We start from the raw sequence: 24,571 nt of genomic DNA on the forward strand, positions 1-24,571 counted from the left end.
AATGTGGACACACAAATGAATAAACAGCATGGCACTGAAATAAAATAAGTTTTCATGCAAGAGACTCCTGTTGACTACCCAAGGGATCCTTTAAGCATATGCTAGAAATCCCTGTGAAGTCTATCTTTTTTTGAGCAAGATATAACTAAAATCCACTCTAGGGAGAGCCATTTGTCTCCAAAATCTTCTGGGAGAATACACAGTCCCTGAACAGATTTAGCAAAACACCTGATTAGAATCAGGAAAAGAACAGGCAGTCTCTGTGATCTATTGGACTAAAGGATAAGCTAGCAGGGAATTCTGCAAAAAAAAACACACACAAAAACCTCATGCCTCTGCAAGTATTCCCAATTCCTCAGCCTCCCCTTGTGGGGTATGGGAGTCAGCACTTAGATTCCAAATCAGGAAATTCCTTCTTGGAACTATGACTCACTGGAATGAATACAAATAACTTGAGACAGAAAAGTCTACTTGGAAGAAATGGAGGTTACTTACTGTAATTGGAAGTTCTTTGAGATGTGTGGTCCTATCTCTATTCAACACATGGTTACACATGCTGCAAACTATATGCCCAAGTGCGAGATTTTAACAAGCAGTGTCTGTTGGCCCACACATGTGCAGTCAGGGCCAGCTCCAGGTTTTTTGCCGCCCCAAGCAAAAAAAAAAAAAAAAAGCCGGAATGCCGCTGCCGAAGCAAAAACAACAACAACAACAAAAAGGCCGGAGTGCCGCCCCTTGAAAAGTGCTGCCCCAAAGAGCTGGAATGCCGCCCCTTGAAAACTGCCGCCCCAAGCACATGCTTGGAACGCTGGTGCCTAGAGCCGGCCCTGTGTGCAGTCGGTCTTCTTATTCTCCCAAGCAAGGGTATAAGAGGCAGTGCAGGTCGTTGCTCCTTCAGTTCCTCTTCTTACTGCAAATCTAATCAGATCCGAAGCAGAGGGGCTGGAGGACGGGTAGTGAACTACAGATAGTGAACACACATGTCAAAGAATTTCCAGTTACAGTACATAACCTCCATTTCTTCCTCAAGTCCTGGTCCCTATGTGTATTCCACATGTGGATGATGGGCAAGCTGTGCTCAGACTGGAGGTGGATGTGAGGAAGCAGGCAGCAAAGATGCTTGCAGTACTGCAGATCCCATTGCTGAATCCACAGCAGAGGCCTGGATTAGTGCATGTCTAGCAAATGTGTTGTAAGGGACCAGGGCATAGGTGGTCTGGTCTAGAGGTCACAACTGGGCTGGGGTCCACACATCAGGGTGGGTAATCAGTGAACAGGGGTCGGAGGAAATCGCTGGAGCCAGGTTCAATACGAAGAGTCAGGATCAAAGTCAGACCGGGATCGGAGACCATAGGTAGTACAAGGCTGGAATTGGGAGGCAGGAATCAGGGTCAGAGTAAGGCTGGAGTCAGATCCTGGATATCAGAGGTTCTACCAGGCTAGAGTCAGGAGGCAAGAGCAAGGGTCAGGCTGGGATTCGAGACCAGAAATCAGGAGACAAGGTGAGGTCTGGAATTGCAGCAGGCCCAAAGTCTGTGTGGCTTCCCAGACAATTTCCTGGGGCAATCACCAGGGTTAAATAAGGTGGTTGACCAATCAGAGGGCCGCAGGCTACTGCCACTCAGGGTCTCAATAGTGCTTCCTGACTATGGCTCTGCAGGGCCTCCTGATGGCACTGTGAGAATGTCAGCTGTCTTACGTTCTGAAGACCTGGGTTCTAGTCCCTGTATCCATACATCATCCACTTCTTCAGAGGCATCCTTCCTTGAGATGGGCACTGAGCCTGGTTTATCTGAGGGGTCTTGATGAAACCTTTTTAGCAGGTCAGGGGCATGGACATGGACATGGGCAGCAGGTTCCCAGGAGTTTTCTTCAGGACCCTAGCCTTCTCAATTGATTAGGTAGTACAGTCTCCCCGCTCTTCAGCTTAGAGTCAGGATAGCATGGACTAAATGCCCTTGGACCTGGACTGGTGGGGGCAGCTGTTGGGACCAATCAAGAAAGGGGTCCCTCTGTGTAATGCTTCAGGAGGGATACATGGAAAACTGGATAACTTTCAAGAGATTGAGGAAGCTGCCATTTGACTGTAACAGAGTTGATTTGCTTACAAATCTGGAAGGGTACTGAGGAACTGGTGGTCTAGCTTGAGGGATGGCCTGTTCATACAGAGGTGTTTTGCTGCAAGCCAGACCTTTTGACCCACCATGAGAGCTGGGCCTTCCTGGGGGTCAACAGCCGCATACTGCTTGTAGTTCCTTTTCACATCTTCAAGGTGGTCCTTAAGTTTCTCCTGGATATGGTGAATTTGTTGGTTTCAGTCACCGGCTGCTGGGTTCGTGGAGGCTGCTGATAAGGCCAGGTGAAAGCGAGGTTGGAACCCATAATTTGCAAAGAAGGCACAATCAGCGTTGTTGTATGAGAACTTGGCATAAAAAAGGAGGGACAACTAGTTATCTTGATGGTAGTTGACCAAGCACCATAGGTATTGCTCTAATACTTAGTTCACCCTCTCTCTCTGCCCATCTGTCTGGTAGTGGTACATGGAGAAAGTAAAAGTGTGAACATCCATTAGCCAGAGGCCTTTATGCCAAACGCGTAAGACCAACTGAGAGCCTTGGTCCAAAGTGCTACAGTCTGAAAGCCCATGAAGATGGATCACATGAACTGCTAGGAGTCGAGCCATTGTTTCAGCAGAGATTAGGCCGATACAGTGGATGAAATGCGCCATTTTGATCAATTGGTCTACAACAGTTAAGGCGACTGTGTGGCCAAAGGAAGGGAGTTGCACTATGGAGTCCAGGGTGATTGAGGCCCGGGGTCTCTGGAGTACTGGGGCATCCTGGTGTGAGCACACAGGTCACAAGAGTCAACATGGTCCTGGACTTCAGCTTGCCTATGGGGCCACCAGAAGAAATGGGAAGGCGTGTGGAAGTCTTAAGGTGGCCAAAGTGGCCTGTCAATGGAGATTCATGGAAAAGATGGAGCCCTTCTAGCCGGGGACACCTTGGTGGAATGTATATGCACCCATCGATGTAGGTGATCCTATCCTGTGTAGAGCACTGCATTTTTGTTCTGGGTCTCGTTTGCTCAGGCTGTTCCGTCACCTCCTGAACTAACAGGTTGCCCTGCAAAGTGGATCGGATTAAATCAAGCAAGTTCTGGTGTATTGTGACACTAAGGAAGTTGTGAGGTTTTAGGAGACAGGGTGGTTCTTGGTTAGACTCCTCACTCTCTTGGCAATATTCCCCCTTTCAGGAAATGCCATCGGCTTTCCCATTCCTGGTTCCTGGGTGATAAATGATGATAAAAATCAAACTGAGAGAAGAATAATGCCTTTATTGAGATGTCTTTGGTTCAAAGCTCAAGCCACACACAGATATTCAAGGTCAGAAAAGACTTGCATAAGGTGTTGGGCTTCCTTGAGGTTATGGCACCACTCTTCAAAGGCTGATTTAATGTATTTCCTTATCTAGTGTATCATAATTCCATTTGGCAGGGGTGAATAGTAAGCCCAGGGGTGCAACATTTGCTGTGGACCATGTCTCTGAGACAGTATGGCCCCAATGGCTACACTGGAGGCACTGGCTTCCACTCTGAATGCCTGGGCGAGGGCCGAGTGTGCTAGAATGGGAGTGGTGGTGAAAGCAGCCTTGAGCTCTTCAAGCATGGTCAGCTTCGTGTGTCCAAATGAATGTGATGGTCTTGCAGAGGAGGTTGGTCATGGGGGCTCTGTGCCCTGAGAAGCCTGGAATGAAATTCTGGTAAAAATTCAAGAAGCCCAGAAAATGCTGTAACTCATGGGGGGACTGGGGCATTGCCCCGCTGTGGATGGCCTCTAACTTCTGTTGGTCCACCTGGGGAAAGGATGTAACCCAAGAATTCTGTGGAGGACTGATCAAAGGTACCTTTTTCCAATTTCATGAACAGGCTATACTTTCATAGTTTTTCCAGGATGGAATGAAATGGTAACAATGCTGATCAGGATTATCTGAAAACACAAGTATGTCATCAAGAAAGATGACTACATACTACTACAGGATGTCTCTAAATACATCGTTAACACAGTGTTGAAAGGTCGCTGAAGCATTGGTCAGACCGAATGGCATTACTAGATATTCAAAGTGCCCACAGAGGTTTTTAAAAGTGGTCTTCCATTCACCTCCTACCCTGATGTGTAAGCACCCCAGAGGTCCAGTTTGGTGAAAATTCTGGTCGAGTGCACATGTTCTAGTAACTCTGAGATTAAGAGTGGGGCATACCAGTTATGGAATGTCACCTGGCTCAGGGCCCAATAGTCTACATAAATTTGGCTCCCTTTGCTGGGATGAAATAGTACCTCTCAGCCCTCTTAGGTGTGGGGCTACAGGATGCTGGGCAGTGCCAGATTGATCTTGCCAGTTCCAATATGGTCTCATTAACTGGGAGGGCCATTTTACTTCGGCCCTGAGACTGCAGAATGTCCAGCAGTCAGTGGTATGGGTCTTGGACTTCCTCCAGGGGTATCTAGAGATTGTTAACCACTCTTTGCAGCAACTCCTGGTATTGCCTATGATTATTTGGTGGGGATAGAGACGGAGAAACCACCTCATCTGGGGAGGAGGAGGAGATCCTGTTGAACCGCTGGTACTTGTGATTCTGGTTCAATGTCCTCCTCATACACTCACAGATCCAGTTGTTGATGAGAAGAAGAGCAGTAAGACTCCTGAGTGGATCCCAAGCATCTGTTACAGGGATCCCACAGTTCCCAATAAGGCCAGAACGAGGGGCCAATTGTTTGTGGGGGACCCTATGGCATGGGGTACCATCGGTCTCTGGGGAAGTCATATCTATAAGGGTAGTGGCTGTAAGTCCTGAATTGCCTGTCTGGGCTTGACTCTCTCCAAGAGGGATGTAGGAGGGGCCAGCATGAATCTGAAGATTGTCCTTGTTGAAATGGCAGAACCATCAGTACCAGGGCAATCCTGCCTGATGGCGGTAAGTTAGAGAATTAATGGGAAATCAAAGTAGTATCATCTTCTGCAACGGGTCCCAGTGGTTGGCACTAACAATAACAGTGTGTCCCTGGGTGCAGTGTATTCTTTGGGTGGACGAGTCAGAACCAAGAAGTCCAGACCTGCACTTGTAGATGGAACCGGCAGATAACAGTCCTTATGCTTTGGTGACAGAATCACTGATGTAAATGTCAGATCCTTCCTACACACTTTACCCTGCAATCTAGGAGGTTTTAGCGGAGCCAGTTTCTTGGGGTCTGCATATGAAGGCACCTGACTTCGATGGGCTCAGGGAAGGACCATGTCTCTTATGGATAGACCTCAATGGGGATCTGCCCTTGTGCCCATAACAGTGTCCCTTACTCTCATGGGAAGACCTGAAGGGTCTTTGGGCTTAGAAACCAAAAGCTCCGCTCCTACTCATGTCTCCCTGGCCCAGACTGGAAAGGGACCTCATGGCCTTCTCCATCAAGTGTTTCCTAAAGTGAAGCTCATAGGCTCTACAAGCCATTGGTGGAAACAAGTGACAAGTACTGCACTTTGCAGAAATGTGTGTCTCACTCAGACAGTAGAGACAGTGTTGCTGTTTATCAGTAACAGAGAAGGATCTAGGGCAGAAGACGCAGTTTTTGAAGCCCAGGACTCTGGGCATAGTCCCAGATTGTGGGGCGGGAATCCCCAGTCTGGGAAGGAAGCTACACTAAAACTGTAACTTTACTAAATCTAGGAAGAATAACTATTTACAATTTTATTTACAGGTTCTTTGAAAAACTGAAGTGAGGACTACGGATTCTGCCTCAAGCCATGCAGTGGTAACAAGGAACTGGGGGGCATTGACCCACACACTTCTTATACCCTCACTCGGGAGCACAAGGAGACCTACTGCACATGTGCAAGGCAACAGACACAGCTCGTTAAAATCTCTGGATTTGGGCGCATGGTACGCATGCATACCCACGTGTGGAATTCACATAGGGACCAGCACTAGAAGAAAAAGTATCGGCATTCATCATAAATAATTTTCTAGGAATAGTGAAAGAAGGCTAAGAATAAGCAACTTAGAAACCTTCAAGCAACTTAGAAGCCTTCAAGCCTTTTTAGATAACTTCTGGGAGGAAAGGTTAGTCTCCTGGTAAGATTTAGCAGCCAAGGAGGACTCATTGTTTGTGTCAAGAACTTCATAGGTAAGAGTAAAGGAAGGGGCCTGTTGAGATCACTTCCCTCAATGAAGTATTGAAGCACCTCTTCCAGGTCTGACTTAGGGAGAGCCTCTCTTCCTAACAGACCTCTTCTTCTCCCCCTTTGTGATAACTTTGTGCAGGCTGTCTTTTCCAGCCCGAGTCTGCATCAATCACTTTATTAGTTTGCTGTTACTTCAGCAAATGTCTCTACCCTCTTGGGTGAGCTTTCATCCCCCTTTAAGGAAGCTGACTAGCTGACTAATTTTGTTTGTCACAGCTCCTGAACTTGCTTTAGCCACTGCCTAGCTGAAGTAGTGGGAGATTCTGTCAAAGAAGGAAGGAAAAACATTACTATAAGGATATGTTTTTTCCCCCCTTTTTCTTTTTCATTCTCCGGTTGGGAGACAAATAGAACAAGATGCAGATATAGAAGTTGCCTTTTTGCATAATACTCTGGGTGAAGCAGCTAAAAAACTGAAGAAACAGAAGAGGTGAAAAAATCCTGGATGGTGATTGGTCATAATCCTGTCTGCCAGAAGAAGTGAGGAGAAACTTGGCATTTGATATAATAGCCTGCCGCAGCATTTCTGCTGAACATCAGGGAGAAATGTGGAGGGTACTAGAAAATGCAAGAAAGTATTTAGAACAGTCCTAAATTGAACAAGGCCACGTGTCAATTAAAAAAATAAAATAAAAAAATCATACATTTAGGAGATAAATTGACCACAAAGCTTGAAGTTTCTAAGATTTATGCAACACTGACATACAGAGACCCAAAAATTTAATAAAAATAAATAAATCCAAGACCACAATGCATGTTGAATTATGTCAGTAAATTCACACCCAACTATGTAGTTAGAATAACTCACCTCACTTCACGAAGATAAAAAATTGAGTTAGCTGCCAGAGCATGAAAGAATTCAAGAATTTGAAGAAAATATTGATATCAACTCTAATTCAGCAATTGTTTGACCCACCGAAAGAGCACCTTCAAAAGGAACCTGGGAGCTCTACTACTTAGGATGACCAGACAGCAAATGTGAAAAATCGGGACGGGGGGTGGGGGGGTAATAGGAGCCTATATAAGAAAAAGACCCAAAAATCGGGACTGGCCCTATAAAATCGGGACATCTGCTCACCCTACTACTACTACAGAGGCATGAAAATGAATGGCTGTCAATAAAATAGGCTGCAAGAGCTATGACAGCAGCAGAAAAACATACAAGAGGAAACCAAAAGAGAGAAATATTTGGGCTTTTTATATGGCTGTACAAAGTTCACAATTTTCTGTACAACTGTAGCTGAAAAGCTGAAATTGACCTTAACCCACTGAATACAACACACAAGAAAGTACTTTGAGAAGAATATAGAAGTTACTTCTGTGTATATGTCTACACTGGAATAAAACACCCGCAGCTGGCCCATGGCAGCTGACTTGGGGTCATAAGGCTCAGGCTGCAGGACTATAAAATTGCATTGTAGATGTTGGTACTCGGGCTGGAGCCCAGCATCTGTGACCTGCTCCAGCCCGAGCCCCAACATCTACACTGCAATTTTTAGCCCTGCAGCCCAAACCTGAGTCAGCTGACACGGGCCAGCTGCGGGTGTTTTATTCCAGTGTAGACAGACCATGAAAGTACAAAAGTATAGTTTAATCCTGTAGTTCTGGACAGGAAATCATCTAGTAATTGCAGACTGTCAAGAGCATATGTTCTCTTTGCCACGTCCCAAATAGATGCCATCAAAAGCATATGTTCTCTTTGCTCTCATTGATTTTGGGAGTACTCATGAAATGTACATAAACAATAATTTCCATAGTCATAAGAAGAAAAATACTGGAAAGAATATGGACCTGATTCTCATTTATATGAGGGCCCCTTTAAAAAGTACATTTACTCCCACTCCCAGTGCGTTGTAACGGGACCTTATTGTACATGAGAATTAAATCCCACACCAAAAACTCCTTGGAATGATTAATTAAAAAAAAAAAGAGCAGAAGTAATATTCTGGCCACATATAAACAGTGATATGGATGAAATAATAAGCAAGTGTGGAACCTGCCTGAAATACAGAGATACACAATGGGAAAGAAACATGACACCACATGAACAACCTACAATACTCGAAGGCAAAGTCGGAATGGATTTGTTTGCCCACCAGACATGATCACCTGATCATAATGGACTATTTTAACCACTTTCTAGATTGATACTTCAAGATACCACAGCTTCAACTGTGATCACTAAGTCTGTATTTGCATGTTATGGAATTTCAAGGACTGCAATGGACCACAGTTCAAGAATACAGAATTAATAGATCTGGCTAAAACTTATGAAATTCAGTACATCATCTAGTTCTTGATACCCACAAGAAAACAGATTTGAAGAATGTGGATTCTGTAGAGTGAAGGGAAAAAGGCAATTTATTAAGCACTACTCAATTATAGAGCAACACAGTTGCAATGTGAAAAATCAGGAGAAGCACAAAAAAGTGTAATGGATCGACTGTGTTTCAGACTATTTCAAAGAGAGTGAACAGACTGTTTAAGACATAGACATGCCTAAAACCCCCAATACTGCAGATACAGAAAAGTGCTGAAGATTATTTAGATTGGCTGATATTGTAAAAACAACATTAACAATGTTAAGTTAAATCACTGTTAGAATTTGATCAGTTAGAGAATATGGTGATTTTTTTTAAAAAGAGAAGGTGTGTCCTAAAGAGCTAAAACTGTAGCAGGAAGTTGCTACACATTCTGTAGGACTCTATGCAGTACCACTATTCCTGTCTCCCACACAGCACCAAGAAGCAGCTGCAGAGACTCAGGCAGCAAGATTAGATTACAGCAGCATCAGTCCTGTATTTATTTTGTATGTAATCTCCTGTTGTTAGGTAAATAAATAAGTTATTTTAAAGCCTGTCTCAGACATCATTAACATACTACATTCGTCACAATTATGTCATCCTTGAAAGTGCCCTGTGTGTGAATTTTCAATTAAAAGACTGTCTACCATTGAGCAAAACAGTAATGTAATATGACAGGGTTGTGTACATTATCAGCAAAGCAGCAGAAATTCAATATTTTGCAGGGTACATCACAAATTACAAAAAGATTAATTAAAAGTTCAAATATCAGTTGTTTCTGCCAACGGATAGTTCAATTTTCTTTATAAACGTGAATCTGATACTGTTAAATCTCTGGAAAAAGTTCCTTAAATGTTTTCTCTAGTGTATTTTTGTTGTTATTCCTAGATCAATGTTTTCATTCTAGTTACTAATCCAGTTAATAATTTACCGATTCTGAAAGAATTTGTACTGGTCTGTCAACTAATCATCTTTGCAACAGTCTTTTCTACCATGATTCTGGCAAATGAAAAGTTGGAAGACTTATTTAGTCCAGAAAACAGATCTTCTAAAAGTTTACAGTGACATTAATGATGAACTTTGACACACTATTATAATTACTGCTTCTTTCTGGTACCTACCAATTTTTTCTAGCTGTTTGGATACATGCAGAGAGTTTTCCCACAGTTTGCACCTGAAACACTTAGCTAAAATCAAAGAGTTTAGTAATGCAGGGAAATTGTTTTTACGTGATGCCAGAAAGTCAGATAACCCTACAAAAGAAAAAATATATTTAATAATATAATACAGTTTATTATTAAATATATCAAAATGCATTAAATTTTAACATACATTTAGTAACTCTTACGCCATGCCTGAAAATTTTGCCTATATCTTGTGTCAAAGTGAAGTCTTGAATAGGAATGCATTCTAATTGAGCCTGAATAAGACTGAAAAAGAAATATTTCTTAGTATATAAACAATATTAGTAAACAAAATATAATAAAACAAGAGTCAAAGACTCCATTGAAAAACAAAGGCAAGTTCAAGATAAAAGCAACATTGTTTGGCATCTAAAGGCATGAGCCTGCACACAATGAAGTCAATAGGAGTTTGGATCAGGGCTTTTAATTTTCAAGCCAATGAGATAAGACAAAATATTTACCAGTTTATTTTCATTTCTCTTGTTTTTATCTTCCCTTCCATTGGAAACCTGTATAATAAAACATACTGATTTTTTGCTATTCACTTTAACTAAAAACTATACTTTCTTTCTGAACATTAATTCATTGATTTTTTTGTACCTGATAGTTATCCTGTTCTTGTCTTTATTCAAAGTGTTCAATATTTTCTTCTCATTTATTCTTAACTTGACATCTGAAAATTCAACGCAGCCGGATATCATTGTGATCTGTAACAATTTAACATTGTTTAACAGATCCTGTTTTCATGCAATTGTTGTTAGTAGTAAGATATAATGGAAGTAACAGCACAAGACAATATAGTGTTATATATAATCAGAATTGCTTCAGAATTCCTTCATTCAGAAGGGTAAGATGACTCAGTGCTACGTAACTGAGAAAAGTAAAAGATGGGACAATTGGAAGATCTCAGAGACTAAAACCCTTGAAAAAAATCATACTGCATACATCTTATACATCTTGAACTTCATAATTCTTTGGTGTAAGGAAAAACAATATAAACTGTCTTCAATTCTGTTTTAAACTTACAGATGTATATATAGATATAGATTCTTAGGAAAATTATATTACCAGTTCAGATAAAGTTTCTGTTCCATTAATTGTGGAAAACTGTTTCACTGTATCAAATGCAATATAGTACCAAGCCATTAGTTTTCCAGTCTCTGTAGATGAAGATTAAAAATATTTAGTGCATTTTTTAAAGAGAGAGGTGTAGGGTACTTGCTTCTTCTAAGCAACAGAACTGCATTTTTATTTTCCTTATACTATTATACATAGATCACTGTCACCAGGCCATCTTTTGATCTGCAGCAGAATTTCCAGTGATTTAATAGGAGGATTTGCACAGGGATCCAGATCAGTATATGGTCCTAAGAATACAACTTCTATCATTTGCTAAATTAAATTCAGCTCAGATAATAGAATACGGAATATGTTCATTATGGTCCACATTCTGCCCTCAGCTACATCTGTAGAACTCCACTGGAGGTACACAGATGTACCTGAGCACAACCTTTCTCCTGAATGGTTTTCTGTTCACTGCACAATCGCTGTGCCCCTTAGTATGTCTTATGATAAATGCATATCAAGAATAATGTTTAAACCTTATAAAAATATTTTAAAAATATGTTTTCAATACTATAGTCTAAATTATATTACGAAGTAAATGTTACCTGTAGGTTTGAAATTAAATTCTTCATCCATCTTGATCAAATCAAGAGATGACAAATCGTTCAAATTCTTCAAACACAATTCTGTCCAGAGTTTGAAAAGAGAAATTAATCTTTCGAACATGCAGGAAAAAGATACAATATTTTTGTACATACTAAGGAAAAGATTATGGTCTAAGTTACATCAGTGTAAAGCCAGAGTAACTCCACTTAACTCAACAGAAGGCCTAAACACACGATCCTTTTCCCATTCAAGTCAGTGGCAAAAATTCTTACTAAATTCACTGGGGCAGGCTCAAGCTCAACTATACATTCAACGAAAACCAACCAACCAACCTCACTTTAAAATTGTAGAAAGTGTGAAAGAAACTAGATGTGAGAAGTTTAAAATGTCAACTTAAGCTCTGAAAAGGTTGAGAGTCCACTAGTAATCATCCAACACAATACAATATTTTCACTAATTTTTAACGACATAGCAAGGCATGGCTATTCAAATGCACGTGTGATTGAGTTTTTAATGGTATATGTACATTATAGTAACTGTGCCTGCATTTATTTCAATGGTTACAAATTCAAATAAACCTATGTAGTCACTAGCAGTGGATATTTGAATGATGATGATGATCAAAGTGTTTCCTTTGTTCTTATCTCTTTCGAAACCAAGAAAATTAAGTGCAAAAATGACATTAATACAATGTTGAGATTTTTCAATGCAAATATGTCAAGAAACTCAAAGTTGTAGTTCCCATAGCAACCACAAATCATCCACATTGCATACACACAATATATATACATATACATACACATATTTATATAAAGATAATTATATATATTACTACAAAATACTGCATATGTGCAAGAGGGCTGAGTTACAATATCTGTTAGAATAATAAAGTTGAATTTCCAGATTTGTGCGGTTAAAATCTTGGAAAGTAATGTTCTATTACCATACCTATTTTGCATTTCATATAATTCTTATATTGGAGACAGTATGAAAGAAAGCATAGCATATTTGTTTTTATCATTTAAAGATGGGAGGGGCTGACCCCTAAAATGTTGAGTTTCATCTGGGAAATTTGATGGTATTGTCATAAATTGAGAAGTAATTTTAATATTTAAAGAGCCTTAAAGTAAATAATTATTTTATGTTCAAGCCATAACAAAATCGTCTTCTTAAAAATTCTTTAAGTAATAGTTAAAGACTATTCTATAAAAACCTGAGAACTGAAGAATATAATTGATCTTTTTGTATTTGCAAAGTCAGATGCTACATGTCCGTTTTAACAATACAGCATACAAGGGATCCCTTAATTGCTTGATTGAATTATCTTATCTTACTTCTTGGCATTGCTTTATCTATTTGCTATATGAATAAATGTATAACCAAGCTTAGAACAACTTCAGCATAGCAAAATAATTCTTAGAAGACCTAATAAATCAAATAGATTTGAGATATGACTAAATAAGTTATGGAGCACTTTATGCATACAAATCTTGCAAGATGTGTAAGATTTCTCCTGGCATACCTAAACAGAATGAATAAATCAAGCAATAAATGCTAAATCTTTAGCAATAGAGCAGAATATGCATTGAAGGGCTTTGCTCCATGTCAAAAATCTCATGGTCCTGGGAAATGGAATCCTCAGTCTAAACCAGCCAGACTGTATACATAGCCAAATCACAACCAGGGGCGGTTCCAGGCACCAGCGCAGCAAGCGCGTGCCTGGGGCGGCAAGCCGCGGGGGGTGGCGTGCCGGTCGCTGTGAGGGTGGTAGTCAGGCAGCCTTCTGCGGCATGCCTGCGGGAGGTCCGCTGGTCCCGCAGTTTTGGCGGCAATTCGGCGGCGGGTACAGCGAAGGCGCGGGACCGGCAGATCACCCGCAGAAACACCGCCAAAGGCCACCTGACTGCCGTGCTTGGGGCGGCAAAAAACATAGAGCCGCCCCTGATCACAGCCACCAATATAGGTAACATGAAAGAATAGCATATAAGGCCCTCCTATAGCTCACTGGATACACTCCCACTGGCCATAAAATACCATGCCCTTGACCTGTACAAAATTCTCCTCCCACCTTCCTCAGGGAGTTATGAGTCCTGATGCAAAGTTTTCTATAATACAAGGCAGTATGAAGTTCCCCCGCACATAGTCTCTACTACTGCTGCCCCATGTGCATCAAGCATGCAGTTTTAAAATTGCTTTTGGGCAAGCTGCAGGTATTTAAGTTTTGTGGAAAGAGGAAATCTGATATTAAATTTCTGTAGAGCAAATTTTGAAGGAATGTGAAAAGAAATTAAATCAAATGACAAATCAATGGAGGGAAAGGAAGGAAAATGAAAAGCATTCAAAATGAAATGACTCTTACTGTATGCAAAATTTGATTTATGAGTAGGATATACAAGAAGCAATATACCTGTGCATGTGGGCAAGAACTTGGGAAGAGGAGTATTTATTGTTTCTCCATATTATGAAATCTGTTTTTTCGTAAAAGAATCGTATTTGGAAAGTCCAATATTTACAATATGGAATAGCATGTAAGTTAAATGAAAGTAATAGTAAAAAGCAACAAAGAGTCCTGTGGCACCTTATAGACTAACAGACGTCTGTTAGTCTATAAAGGTGCCACAGGACTCTTTGTCGCTTTTTACAGATTCAGACTAACATGGCTACCCCTCTGATACTTGAAAGTAATAGTGTTGCTTTAACAATTCACAAAAGGCTAGATTCAGCCAACCTTAATCACACTGAATAGTATCTTGCTCCATCAGTAGTTCCACAGAAATGAATGGAGCTACTCAGATATGGTGGAAGAATCTGGCCCAAAATGTCATGTTGTACTCAGAAAGGTGAAAAGGCACTGACCTTGTAATTTTGCTTCAATTCCAACTGTGTCTAGTCCAGGCGAAAAACCTGCAGGAAAAGGAAAAAAGGCCTTTTAAATTAATACAATCATGCATTTAATTTTCAACATTACTGTCTACCAAAACAATTTACTGACTGTAAAAAATGTCAATTTCAGTACAATGGTTGTACCTTTCATATTAATTGACACTTAAAATGGAGGCACGAAGTGGGTGAGGTAATATCTTTTATTGGACCAACTTCTGCATATATATGAAATAGTATCCATTTTAAGTTTGCAGTGTTGTTGTAACTGTGTTGGTCCTAGATATGAGAGAGAAGGTGGATGAGATAATATATTTTATTGGCTCGACTTCTGCTGGTAGAGAGGACAAGATTTTGAGCTTCACAGAGATCTTCCTTATTCAGGTCAGGAAATGGTAACCAGAGTGTCACAGCTACATACAAGGCTGGACAGATTGTTCAGATTAATGTTGTAGGAGACCACTTCAAATGAAGATGGCACTGAACACCTCACCAGTTTTAGGACAAAGGAGGGTTAGTAGGCAGCAGAGTGCATTAAAAATTGTAATGAGCCATAAAACCAATGCCTTTGTTAAGTCCATGATTTTTAGCGTCCAGCAGAGTTATGAATTAAAGTTTTCAGGCTCATCTTTTGAAGGTGTTGTGCAGGTTTCCTTTGATGATGAGGCCTGAGGGGTCAGATACAGAGTGTTCACTTAAGTGTTTGCTCACATGTGATAGGGTGTTTTTGTCTTTTATAATTTTTCTTTGAGAGTTCATTTGAGAGCAAAGTGATTGGCTGGTTTCACTCACATAGTTGTTGTTGGGGCATTTGATAAACTGGATCAGGTACACCACATATTGTGATAAATAAATAAATAAAATAAATATATGGAGATATACCTATCTCATAGAGCTGGAAGGGACCCCAAAACGTCATTGAGTCCAGCCCCCTGCCTTCACTAGCAGGACCAAGTACTTGATTTTTTGCCCCAGATCCCTAAGTGGCCCCCTCAAGGATTGAACTCACAACCCTGGGTTTAGCAGGCCAATGCTCAAACCACTGAGATATCCCTTATGTGTAGAGCCAATTGATCTTGAAAGGTGTATTGGGGGAATATTGATCATCACAGCCGTGGCGATGCGTCTGCAGTTTTGCATCTGTTGTTCTGGTAGGGTCTGGCGCTGCTTTCAGGTGGTGTTTCCTGGACTGCGGGGAGCTTGCTTCTGATGATGAGCTTGATGAGGTTGGATGGGTGTTTGAAGGCCAGAAGTGGGGTTTGGGAAAGATTTCTTTCAGGATGTGGTCCTCATAAAGTATGTAGTGTTCCATTTTTGAAGCTGATCATGGTGTATTCGAATGGAATAGTGCATCTAGTTGTGTCACGCCTGCCACTCAAAAGTATCTCACTGCATCCAAACAGGTTATTTCTGAATCCTGGAACAATGGAGGAGCCAGGCTTTGAAGGGGAGCATCTCTGGATTGGGATGGAGGATACATCATGTGAAAGGAGCTGTGGTATTGGACAGAGAGCAATCAGTTGGCATTCTATCATGTGAAGGAGATAAATATACCAAACCTGTTGTTGCCATGTTGGAGCTATAAGAATGATGTGAGCTTGGTCCTCCTGTATATTGTGAAGTATCTGGAATAGGAGGGGAAATGGAGAGAAGGCACAGAGGAGTGGTGTACTCTATGCGATAAAGAATGCATCTCCCAGCGATCCGTGTCCCAGTCCTGCTCTGGAACAGAATTGAGGGCAATGGGTGTTTTGCGGTGTAGCAAAAAGTTCTATGATAGGACAACCCCATCAATTGTAGATGGGCTGAAGGGCTTGCATATCTAGTTGCCACTCGTGATCCTGGAAGAATCTCTGGCTCAATGTGTCCGCCGTGGTATTCTGGTATCCAGGGAGGTATGCTGCTGAAATGGTGATGTTGTGCTGGATACACCCTTTCCACAATTTGAGTGCCTCTGAGCATAAAGAGTGGGAACATGCTCCGCCTTACCTGTTGATGTAAAACATACAGGCGAGATTGTTTGTCATGACTCTGATGGTGTGATGTTCAAGGAGAGGGAGGAAATGTCGTCAGGCATCGCGGACCACTCGTAGTTCTAGGAGGCTGATGTGTACAGTGGATTTGGTTAACGACCATCTGCCCTGCACTGTGTGATTAGGGGACACAACTGATTAGGGAGGAATCTGTTGTTAGAATCATGGTCGGTGGTGGTTGGAGGAAACGAACTCCAACACAGACATTGTAGGGCTGAGTCCACCAAAGTAGTGAGCCCTTGACTCTTATTTGCATGGATAAGAGTTTGTGGAGGCTGTGTTTGTTGGGGTGATATATTGTATGGAGCCATGCCTGAAGACATCACATGTGTAGTTTTGTGTGCCTGATCATGAAAGTGGCCTCTGCCATGTGGCCTAGAAGTTGGAGGCATGTCCTGGCAGAGATCTGGGGGCAGACCCCACACATTGGATATCAGATCTAGTATGACCAAGAATCTGTGAGGAGGTAGAAAGGCTCTGGCTTGTATGGTGTCCAATTATGCGTCGATGAATTCCAGGTGTTGTACTGGCATTAAAGTGGACTTTTCTAGGTTCATGAGGAGGCCTAGCTTTGTAAACAAGTTCATTGTTGTAGATGGCTCGGAGAATGTCGGTCTCAGCTGGGGTCTTGAGGAGACAGTTGTTCGAGTATGGAAAGATGATGATGCCTTGTTTCCTTAGGTAGGCTGCGATTACTGCCAGGACCTTGGAGAACACCAAAGGGGCAGTCGATAGTCCGAAAGGCAGTACCTTGTACTGGTAGTGGTTGTTGCCCATGATGAATTGGAAAAATCGTCCGTGGGCAGAGTGTATTGCGATATAAAAGTATGTGTCTTGGAGGTCACGGGCAGAGAACCTGTCCTCCTGTTCCAGTGCTGGGATAATAGTGGAGAGGTAGCCATCTTGAAGTGTTGCAATTTGACTAACTTGTTTAGATTGCGAAGGTCCAGGATGTGTTGCCAGCTGCCAGATTTCTTCTGGATGAGGAAATAATGGGAGTAGAAACCCTGTCCCCTGTGTTGGAAAGGGACCAGTTCTATGGCTTCCAGTTGCAGAAGATGATTTATTTCTCCCCCTAGAATGGGTTTGTGAGGGGGTCTCTGAAGAGGGACAGGAAGTGGGTGGTGGCAGGGTGGGACAGATATGAAAGGGATGGAGTATCCTTCCTTAATTATCTCTAGAACCCACCTGTCTGAGGTGATTAGTCTCCATGATGGGAGAAATAGAGCTTGTCGATCACCAAACTGGTGGGACCTCAAAGATGGTGGGAATGACTGGAAGAGGGGGACGCTTCTTGGGGCCTCGAGGCCTTTCAAAATTGTTGCTTCAGTGGGGGTGTGTGAGAGGTAGCCCCCTGAGGAGTAGGTTGTTTACACTTGGAGGGAGGCCTTTGTTTTCAGCCCTGGGTGTCATAGTACCGTTGAGGAGTATATTGTGGTGATCAAGAGTAAGGGGGGGAGGTGGTACTTTCCTGGATGTCTCTTCGGCACAGGCGTGTAAATGCCGAGAGTTTGGAGGGTAGCTAGGGAGTCTTTACAGGAGTGTAGGGAATCGTCTGTGTGCTCCAAGAATAGTTTTCGGCCCTCAAAAGTTAAGTCTTCCACAATGGTTTGTACCTCATTAGGAAAACCTGAGAGGTGGAGCCATGATGCATGCCTCATAACCACAGCAGTTGCAATGGATCAGGCAGCAGTGTCTACAGAGTCTAACAAGGCTTGTAGGGCTATACAGGCTAGAAGGTGTCCTTCCAATATTAGGGACTGGAATTGCTCTTTCTTGGCCTCTAGGAAGTCATGACAGAAATCCTCCAATTTGGAGTAGTTTAAGTAGTTAGCCATCAGAGCCTCGTAGGTATTCAAAACTGGAGCACAGCTGATGAATATGCCTTGTGTCCAAATAAGTTAGTCATTTCCAATCCCTGTCTGGATGACTAGCATGGGGTTAGTATTGACGGCCCCTCTCTCTTGCACCAAATTGACCACCAGAGAATTTGGGGTAGGGTGCAAGAATAGAAATTCAGCATCGTTTGCTGGAAGGTAGTACTTTTTGTCGGCAGGTTTGCAAGTTGGAGGGATGGATGCTCGGGTCTGCCAGAGCCCTTTTGCTGAGTCTAGAAGAGCTTCATTGATCAGTAGTACAATCTTGAAGGAAGAGGACATGTGGAGGATATCAAGCACCTTATGATGCTAATCCTTGACTTCCTCCAAAGGAATCTGCAGGGGATCTGCAATCCTGCAGAATAAGTCTTGAAAATGTCTGAAGTCATCGGCCATAAACAAGAGCAAGGGTTCCTCAAAGTCATCGACACAGCTTCCTAGCAAAAAATTTCCTAGCTAGAATTTCCTAGCAAAAATTTCCTCCAACAATATGCAGCTTTCCTCATTTCCCTCCTCCCAAAACGTTAAGAGCATTTCTTATGTGATGTTTCCATTTCCTACCAAACTAGGAAACAAAACACTGAAATCTGGGTGAACATAATTTATTTGGATTATGATAGTGCCAATGAGACAGGCATCTATTGTAATAGTCTTAACTAATAATGGCCTTGGTTTTGCAGGGGATTGTAATCTTCGTATTATTTTTATATATCTTTTCACATAATAGTACGATGATATTAACAATATCCTAAAGTGTAAACAGACATATATATATATATGTATAAAGGAGTCAGGAGTACCTTACTAACAGCTGCTGAATGTCCAAACACTTATCACTTGAGAACATGTCAACCAAAAAGATTTAAATTTACCAATTATTTATTTTCTTTTTCAGTGCCACAAAGCAACTGTTCCACAATCACAATCATAGACATCCCATTTTGCTGAGCACCACAGAATGCCTTATGCTGATTGGGTCAGCAGCCTGTACGATCAGTGCTGAAGCAGAAAATCTGCCTTTGGGGGAAAAAGATAGATCTGTTTTTATTCAATATGAAGCAGTTTTCTGAATTTTAATATCCTCATTTTATCTTCTATAAAATAAGGATATTAAAAAGAAAAACCACTCAATATTAAATAAAAGTTGATTTACCTTTTCCTTGGAGGCACACTCAATACTCAGAGCTGAAAAGTAATGGTAATATGCCACCAGCTTTGTGTGTGCTGTGATGCCTCAACACAGTGGGAAGTTGGTAATCATAGGCTGAAATTTTGCAGACCTGTTAATGAAAAAGTAGTACAAGTTTAAAACATGTTGAAATGCCTGCTAATTATGTTAACACGGTTGAAATGCTTTTTCCTAAAGATGTTCCAGGTCACCTTTAACAACTTCATTGTCTTCAATCCCTATTGAAATGACAGTCCATAAAAGACAAGAGAAAACAAGTAACACTAATCTTTTTTATCATTTCTCACTAACAGAAAATTACTTGCCAAAAATGCAGGTAGTTTACTGTAACCTACTTTATCTTAGACATGACATATAATCCAGTATCATATTCTAGTCAATTTAAAAGCAACAAACCATAATGAACTGGATTTTTCAAAACTCTGATGTATAGGAAAGTTGATCGTATCCATTCCAAAGCTATTTTCACATCCGTGATAGTGTGCAACACTATTTCTGCATTTAAATGCTCAACAAGATGTTTGTGCAAACTAGTAAGGAACAAAAGGTAAATCAATTAGAAATATAATTAAATTAAGTAAATGTTAATCAACATTTTTACAAACAATATTAAATTATATTTTACCATAAATAGTCCACTTACTGCTGCTGCTTTTTATTGTACTCAGTATAAAAAGGTAAAAAATACTTAAATGATGAAGAATTCAAGTTGTTTGTTATGGAATGGGCTCCAGTTAGCAAAAGAAACAGAGATTTTTGGTGTTGGCTGTTGGACATCACTGGCATCCAGGAAACAAAACTATCTATATTTACATGTTGCATTATATTCTTGATACTTTGGGAAATATCAAAGTTTAAGTCTTAACAAGATTTAGCTTATAAGATTTTCAATTTTAGCATTTAAATTCCACTGTAAATCTGAATGTTCTTATTTTTAAATGTCTCTCACTCCCTGTAGGCCTTCCATCAATTGAGCATTATAGGCTAGCGTTTCCTGAATCTCTCTTGTGTCAAACTTCAAAGACATGGCCTGGGAGCTTTCTATGTTCTATTCTTGGTTTTTTGAATACTGTCACCACATATCTACAACCAATTTCCTTTGATATGTTTAAGACAGAACTATAGACCTAATTCTCTTTTGTAGGTATCAGGTATGGGTAGTATTCCAGCTGATGAAAAATACATGGAGCTCAATCTCCAAACCCAGAAACTCATTCAGTGTCATACTGCTGTTTTCAAGGAACATGACTTATACTTTAGCAGGGATCTACGTATCTACAGGCAGACATTCCAAAACAGAGATAATTTAAGAACCTCCTTACCCCACACAAAACCAGGACGCTAGAATGGGAACATCATAGGTATTAGGAACAAGACTAATCACTTGAAATCAACAGAATTTATATACCAAAAGAACTGGTGAGAAGAACTCACCTCTAACATTAAGTTGCTGACAGTAACTGAAGTAACTGTGAAGCATCTCACACATCCACTGAGACAATAGGCAGCAGTATTTATGTCAGTGTTATGGTGTGGGTATAACCCATCAGCTCCTTAGGGTGGCATGGCCCTGTAGCCCAAGTCACCAGGGCAAGCCTGGGCTTCAGGACCATAAGGCCTAGTGCCAGAAGTCTAAATAGCAGCCCTTTTCCCAGGGCAGCATGGCCCAATGGCTAGGGTCAGTAGGGCTACCCCAGGGTTCAGGATAGTAAGGCCTAGTGGCCAAAGTCTAAATAGCTGCCCTTCTTCTCAGGGCGGTATGGTCCAATGGCCAGAGTCAGTTGGGCTGTCCCAGGATTTAGGACAGCAAGGCTCACTAGCCAGAGTCTAAAAAGCTGCCATTTGGTTCAAGGCAGTGTGGCCCAGAGGCCAGAGTCTAAGCAGCTGCCCTTGGATTCAAGGCAGTACAGCTCGCTCCTTCGAGCGGTGACCTCATCGAGTGGTGGGTATGGTGCAGGATAAGGGGACTCAGGCCCAACCTACTCCACTGGGTCCCAACCCAGGGCCCCGAGGAACCGATTCTCCTGTGTTCAGGCTCGGTCTCTCTCTGCAAAAATAACAGGAGTACTTGTGGCACCTTAGAGACTAACAAATTTATTAGAGCATAAGCTTTCGTGGGCTACAACCCACTTCTTCGGATGCATATAGAGTGAACCATATATTGAGGAGATATATATACACACACATACAGAGAGCATGAACAGGTGGGAGTTGTCTTACCAACTCTGAGAGGCCAATTAAGTAAGAGAAAAAAAACTTTTGAAGTGATAATCAAGATGGTTCAGTACAGACAGTTTGATAAGAAGCAAGTGTGAAAATACTTACAAGGGGAGATAGATTCAATGTTTGTAATGGCTCAGCCATTCCCAATCCCTATTTAGCCCTGAGTTGATTGTGTCTAGTTTGCATATCAATTCCAGCTCAGCAGTCTCTCGTTGGAGTCTGTTTTTGAAGTTTTTCTGTTTTAAGATAGCCACCCGCAGGTCTGTCAAAGAATGGCCAGACAGGTTAAAGTGTTCTCCCACTGGTTTTTGAGTATTATGATTCCTGATGTCAGATTTGTGTCCATTAATTCTTTTGCGTAGAGACTGTCCGGTTTGGCCAATGTACATGGCAGAGGGGCATTGCTGGCACATGATGGCATATATCACATTGGTAGATGTGCAGGTGTTTGCGGATACAGACTAACACGGCTGCTACTCTGAAACCTGTCATTATGCAAGGCACTGCATTTAGCCGTATGGAGTGGAAATCCATCAACTTCATGAAAAAACTCGTACAGATACAGACAGACATCATCTTCCTTTCCAAATGCAAGCAGATGGACATCATACCAAAAGGACTAAAGGTAAAAAATCCATTACAATCTACATATCACACAGACTATGCTGAGAGACTGTGTCACACACTCTCAAAGAAACTGCGAAACCACCTGATCAGCATCCTATACAACAAACAGGGAAAGATTAAGAATGAGCTCTCAAAACTGGATACTCTCATAAGAAACCAACCTTCCACACAAACTTCCTCATGGATAGACTTTACAAAAACTAGACAAGCCATTTACAAGACAAACTTTGCCTCTCTACAAAGGAAAAAGGACACTAAACTATCTAAACTGCTACATGCCACAAGGAGCCACAACAGTAGTTCCCTTAACCCACCCAGCAATATTGTTAACCTTTCCAGCTATACTCTTAGCCCAGCAGAAGAGTCTGTCCTATCTCGGGGCCTCTCCTTTTGTCCCTCCAGACCCACGAACATGATACAGTTCTGCGGTGACCTAGAATCCTACTTTCGACGTCTCCGACTCAAAGAATATTTCCAACATACCTCTGAACAGCATACTAACCCACAGAATCCCCCCTACCAGCACTACAAACAAAAGGATTCTGCGTGGACTCCTCCGGACGGTCGAAACAACAGACTGGATTTCTACATAGATTGCTTCCGTCAACGTGCAAAGGCTGAAATTGTGGATAAGCAACATCACTTGCCCCATAACCTCAGCCATGCTGAACACAACGCCATCTACAGCCTCAGAAACAACCCTGACATCATTATCAAAAAGGCTGACAAAGGAGGTGCTGTCGTCATCATGAATAAATTGGAATATGACCAAGAGGCTGCTAGACAGCTCTCTAACACCACATTCTACAGGCCATTATCCTCTGATCCCACTGAGGATTACCTAAAGAAACTACACCATCTGCTGAAAAAACTCCCTGACAAAGCAAAGGAACAAATCTGTACAGACACATGCCTAGAACCCCGACCAGGGACATTCTATTTGCTACCCAAGATCCATAAACCTGGAAATCCTGGACGCCCCATCATCTCAGGCATTGGCACCCTAACATCAGGCTTGTCTGGTTATGTGGACTCTCTCCTCAGACCCTACGCTACCAGCACTCCTAGCTATCTTCGAGATACTACTGACTTCCTGAGGAAACTAGAATCCATCGGTGATCTTCCAGAAAACACCATCCTGGCCACTATGGACGTAGAAGCCCTCTACACCAATATTCCACACACAGATGGACTACAAGCTATCAGGAACAGTATCCCCGATAATGTCACAGCTAACCTAGTGGCTGAACTCTGTGACTTTGTCCTCACCCACAACTATTTCACATTTGGGGACAATATATACCTTCAAGTCAGCGGCACTGCTATGGGTACCCGCATGGCCCCGCAGTATGCCAACATTTTTATGGCTGACTTAGAACAACGCTTCCTTAGCTCTCATCCCCTAACGCCCCTACTCTACTTGCGCTACATTGATGACATCTTCATCATCTGGACCCATGGAAAAGAAGCCCTTGAGGAATTCCACCATGATTTCAATAATTTCCATCCCACCATCAACCTCAGCCTAGATCAATCCACACAAGCGGTCCATTTCCTGGACACTACTGTGCTAATAAGCGATGGTCACATAAATACCACCCTGTACCGGAAACCTACTGACCGCTACACTTACCTACATGCCTCCAGCTTCCATCCAGGACACACCACACGATCCATTGTCTACAGCCAAGCTCTAAGATATAACCGCATTTGCTCCAATCCCTCAGATAGAGACAAGCACCTACAAGATCTCTATCAAGCATTCTTAAAACTACAATACCCACCTGCTGAAGTGAAAAAACAGATTGACAGAGCCAGACGAGTACCCAGAAGTCACCTCCTACAAGACAGGGCCAACAAAGAAAATAACAGAACACCACTAGCTGTCACCTTCAGCCCCCAACTAAAACCTCTCCAGCGCATCATCAGAGATCTACAACCTATCCTGAAAGATGATCCTTTACTCTCACAGATCTTGGGAGACAGACCTGTCCTCGCTTACAGACAACCCCCCAACCTAAAGCAAATACTCACCAGCAACCACACATCACTGAACAAAAACACTGACCCAGGAACCTATCCTTGTAACAAAGCCCGATGCCAACTCTGTCCACATATCTATTCAAGTGACACCATCATAGGGCCTAATCACATCAGCTATACCATCAGTGGCTCGTTCACCTGCACATCTACCAATGTGATATATGCCATCATGTGCCAGCAATGCCCCTCTGCCATGTACATTGGCCAAACCGGACAGTCTCTACGCAAAAGAATTAATGGACACAAATCTGACATCAGGAATCATAATACTCAAAAACCAGTGGGAGAACACTTTAACCTGTCTGGCC

At 41.9% G+C, this 24,571-nt stretch overlaps 1 protein-coding gene across 1 annotated transcript in view; it reads right to left on the reverse strand.

Moving 5' to 3' along the window:
* Positions 1-24,571, reverse strand: part of HFM1 (helicase for meiosis 1) — a 99,930-nt gene that overhangs the window by 22,084 nt on the left and 53,275 nt on the right. Inside the window, exons 15-22 of the mRNA XM_065409361.1 lie at positions 19,767-19,900; positions 14,248-14,295; positions 11,391-11,471; positions 10,789-10,880; positions 10,321-10,427; positions 10,182-10,229; positions 9,869-9,966; positions 9,658-9,789 (exon numbers count right to left, since the gene is read on the reverse strand). Of these exons, the coding sequence (XP_065265433.1) occupies positions 9,658-9,789; positions 9,869-9,966; positions 10,182-10,229; positions 10,321-10,427; positions 10,789-10,880; positions 11,391-11,471; positions 14,248-14,295; positions 19,767-19,900 (740 nt within the window). The remainder of the gene's footprint in view (positions 1-9,657; positions 9,790-9,868; positions 9,967-10,181; positions 10,230-10,320; positions 10,428-10,788; positions 10,881-11,390; positions 11,472-14,247; positions 14,296-19,766; positions 19,901-24,571) is intronic.

Source organism: Emys orbicularis, chromosome 8 (genome assembly GCF_028017835.1).
Source record: "Emys orbicularis isolate rEmyOrb1 chromosome 8, rEmyOrb1.hap1, whole genome shotgun sequence".
NCBI classification, from domain to species: Eukaryota; Metazoa; Chordata; order Testudines; family Emydidae; genus Emys; species Emys orbicularis.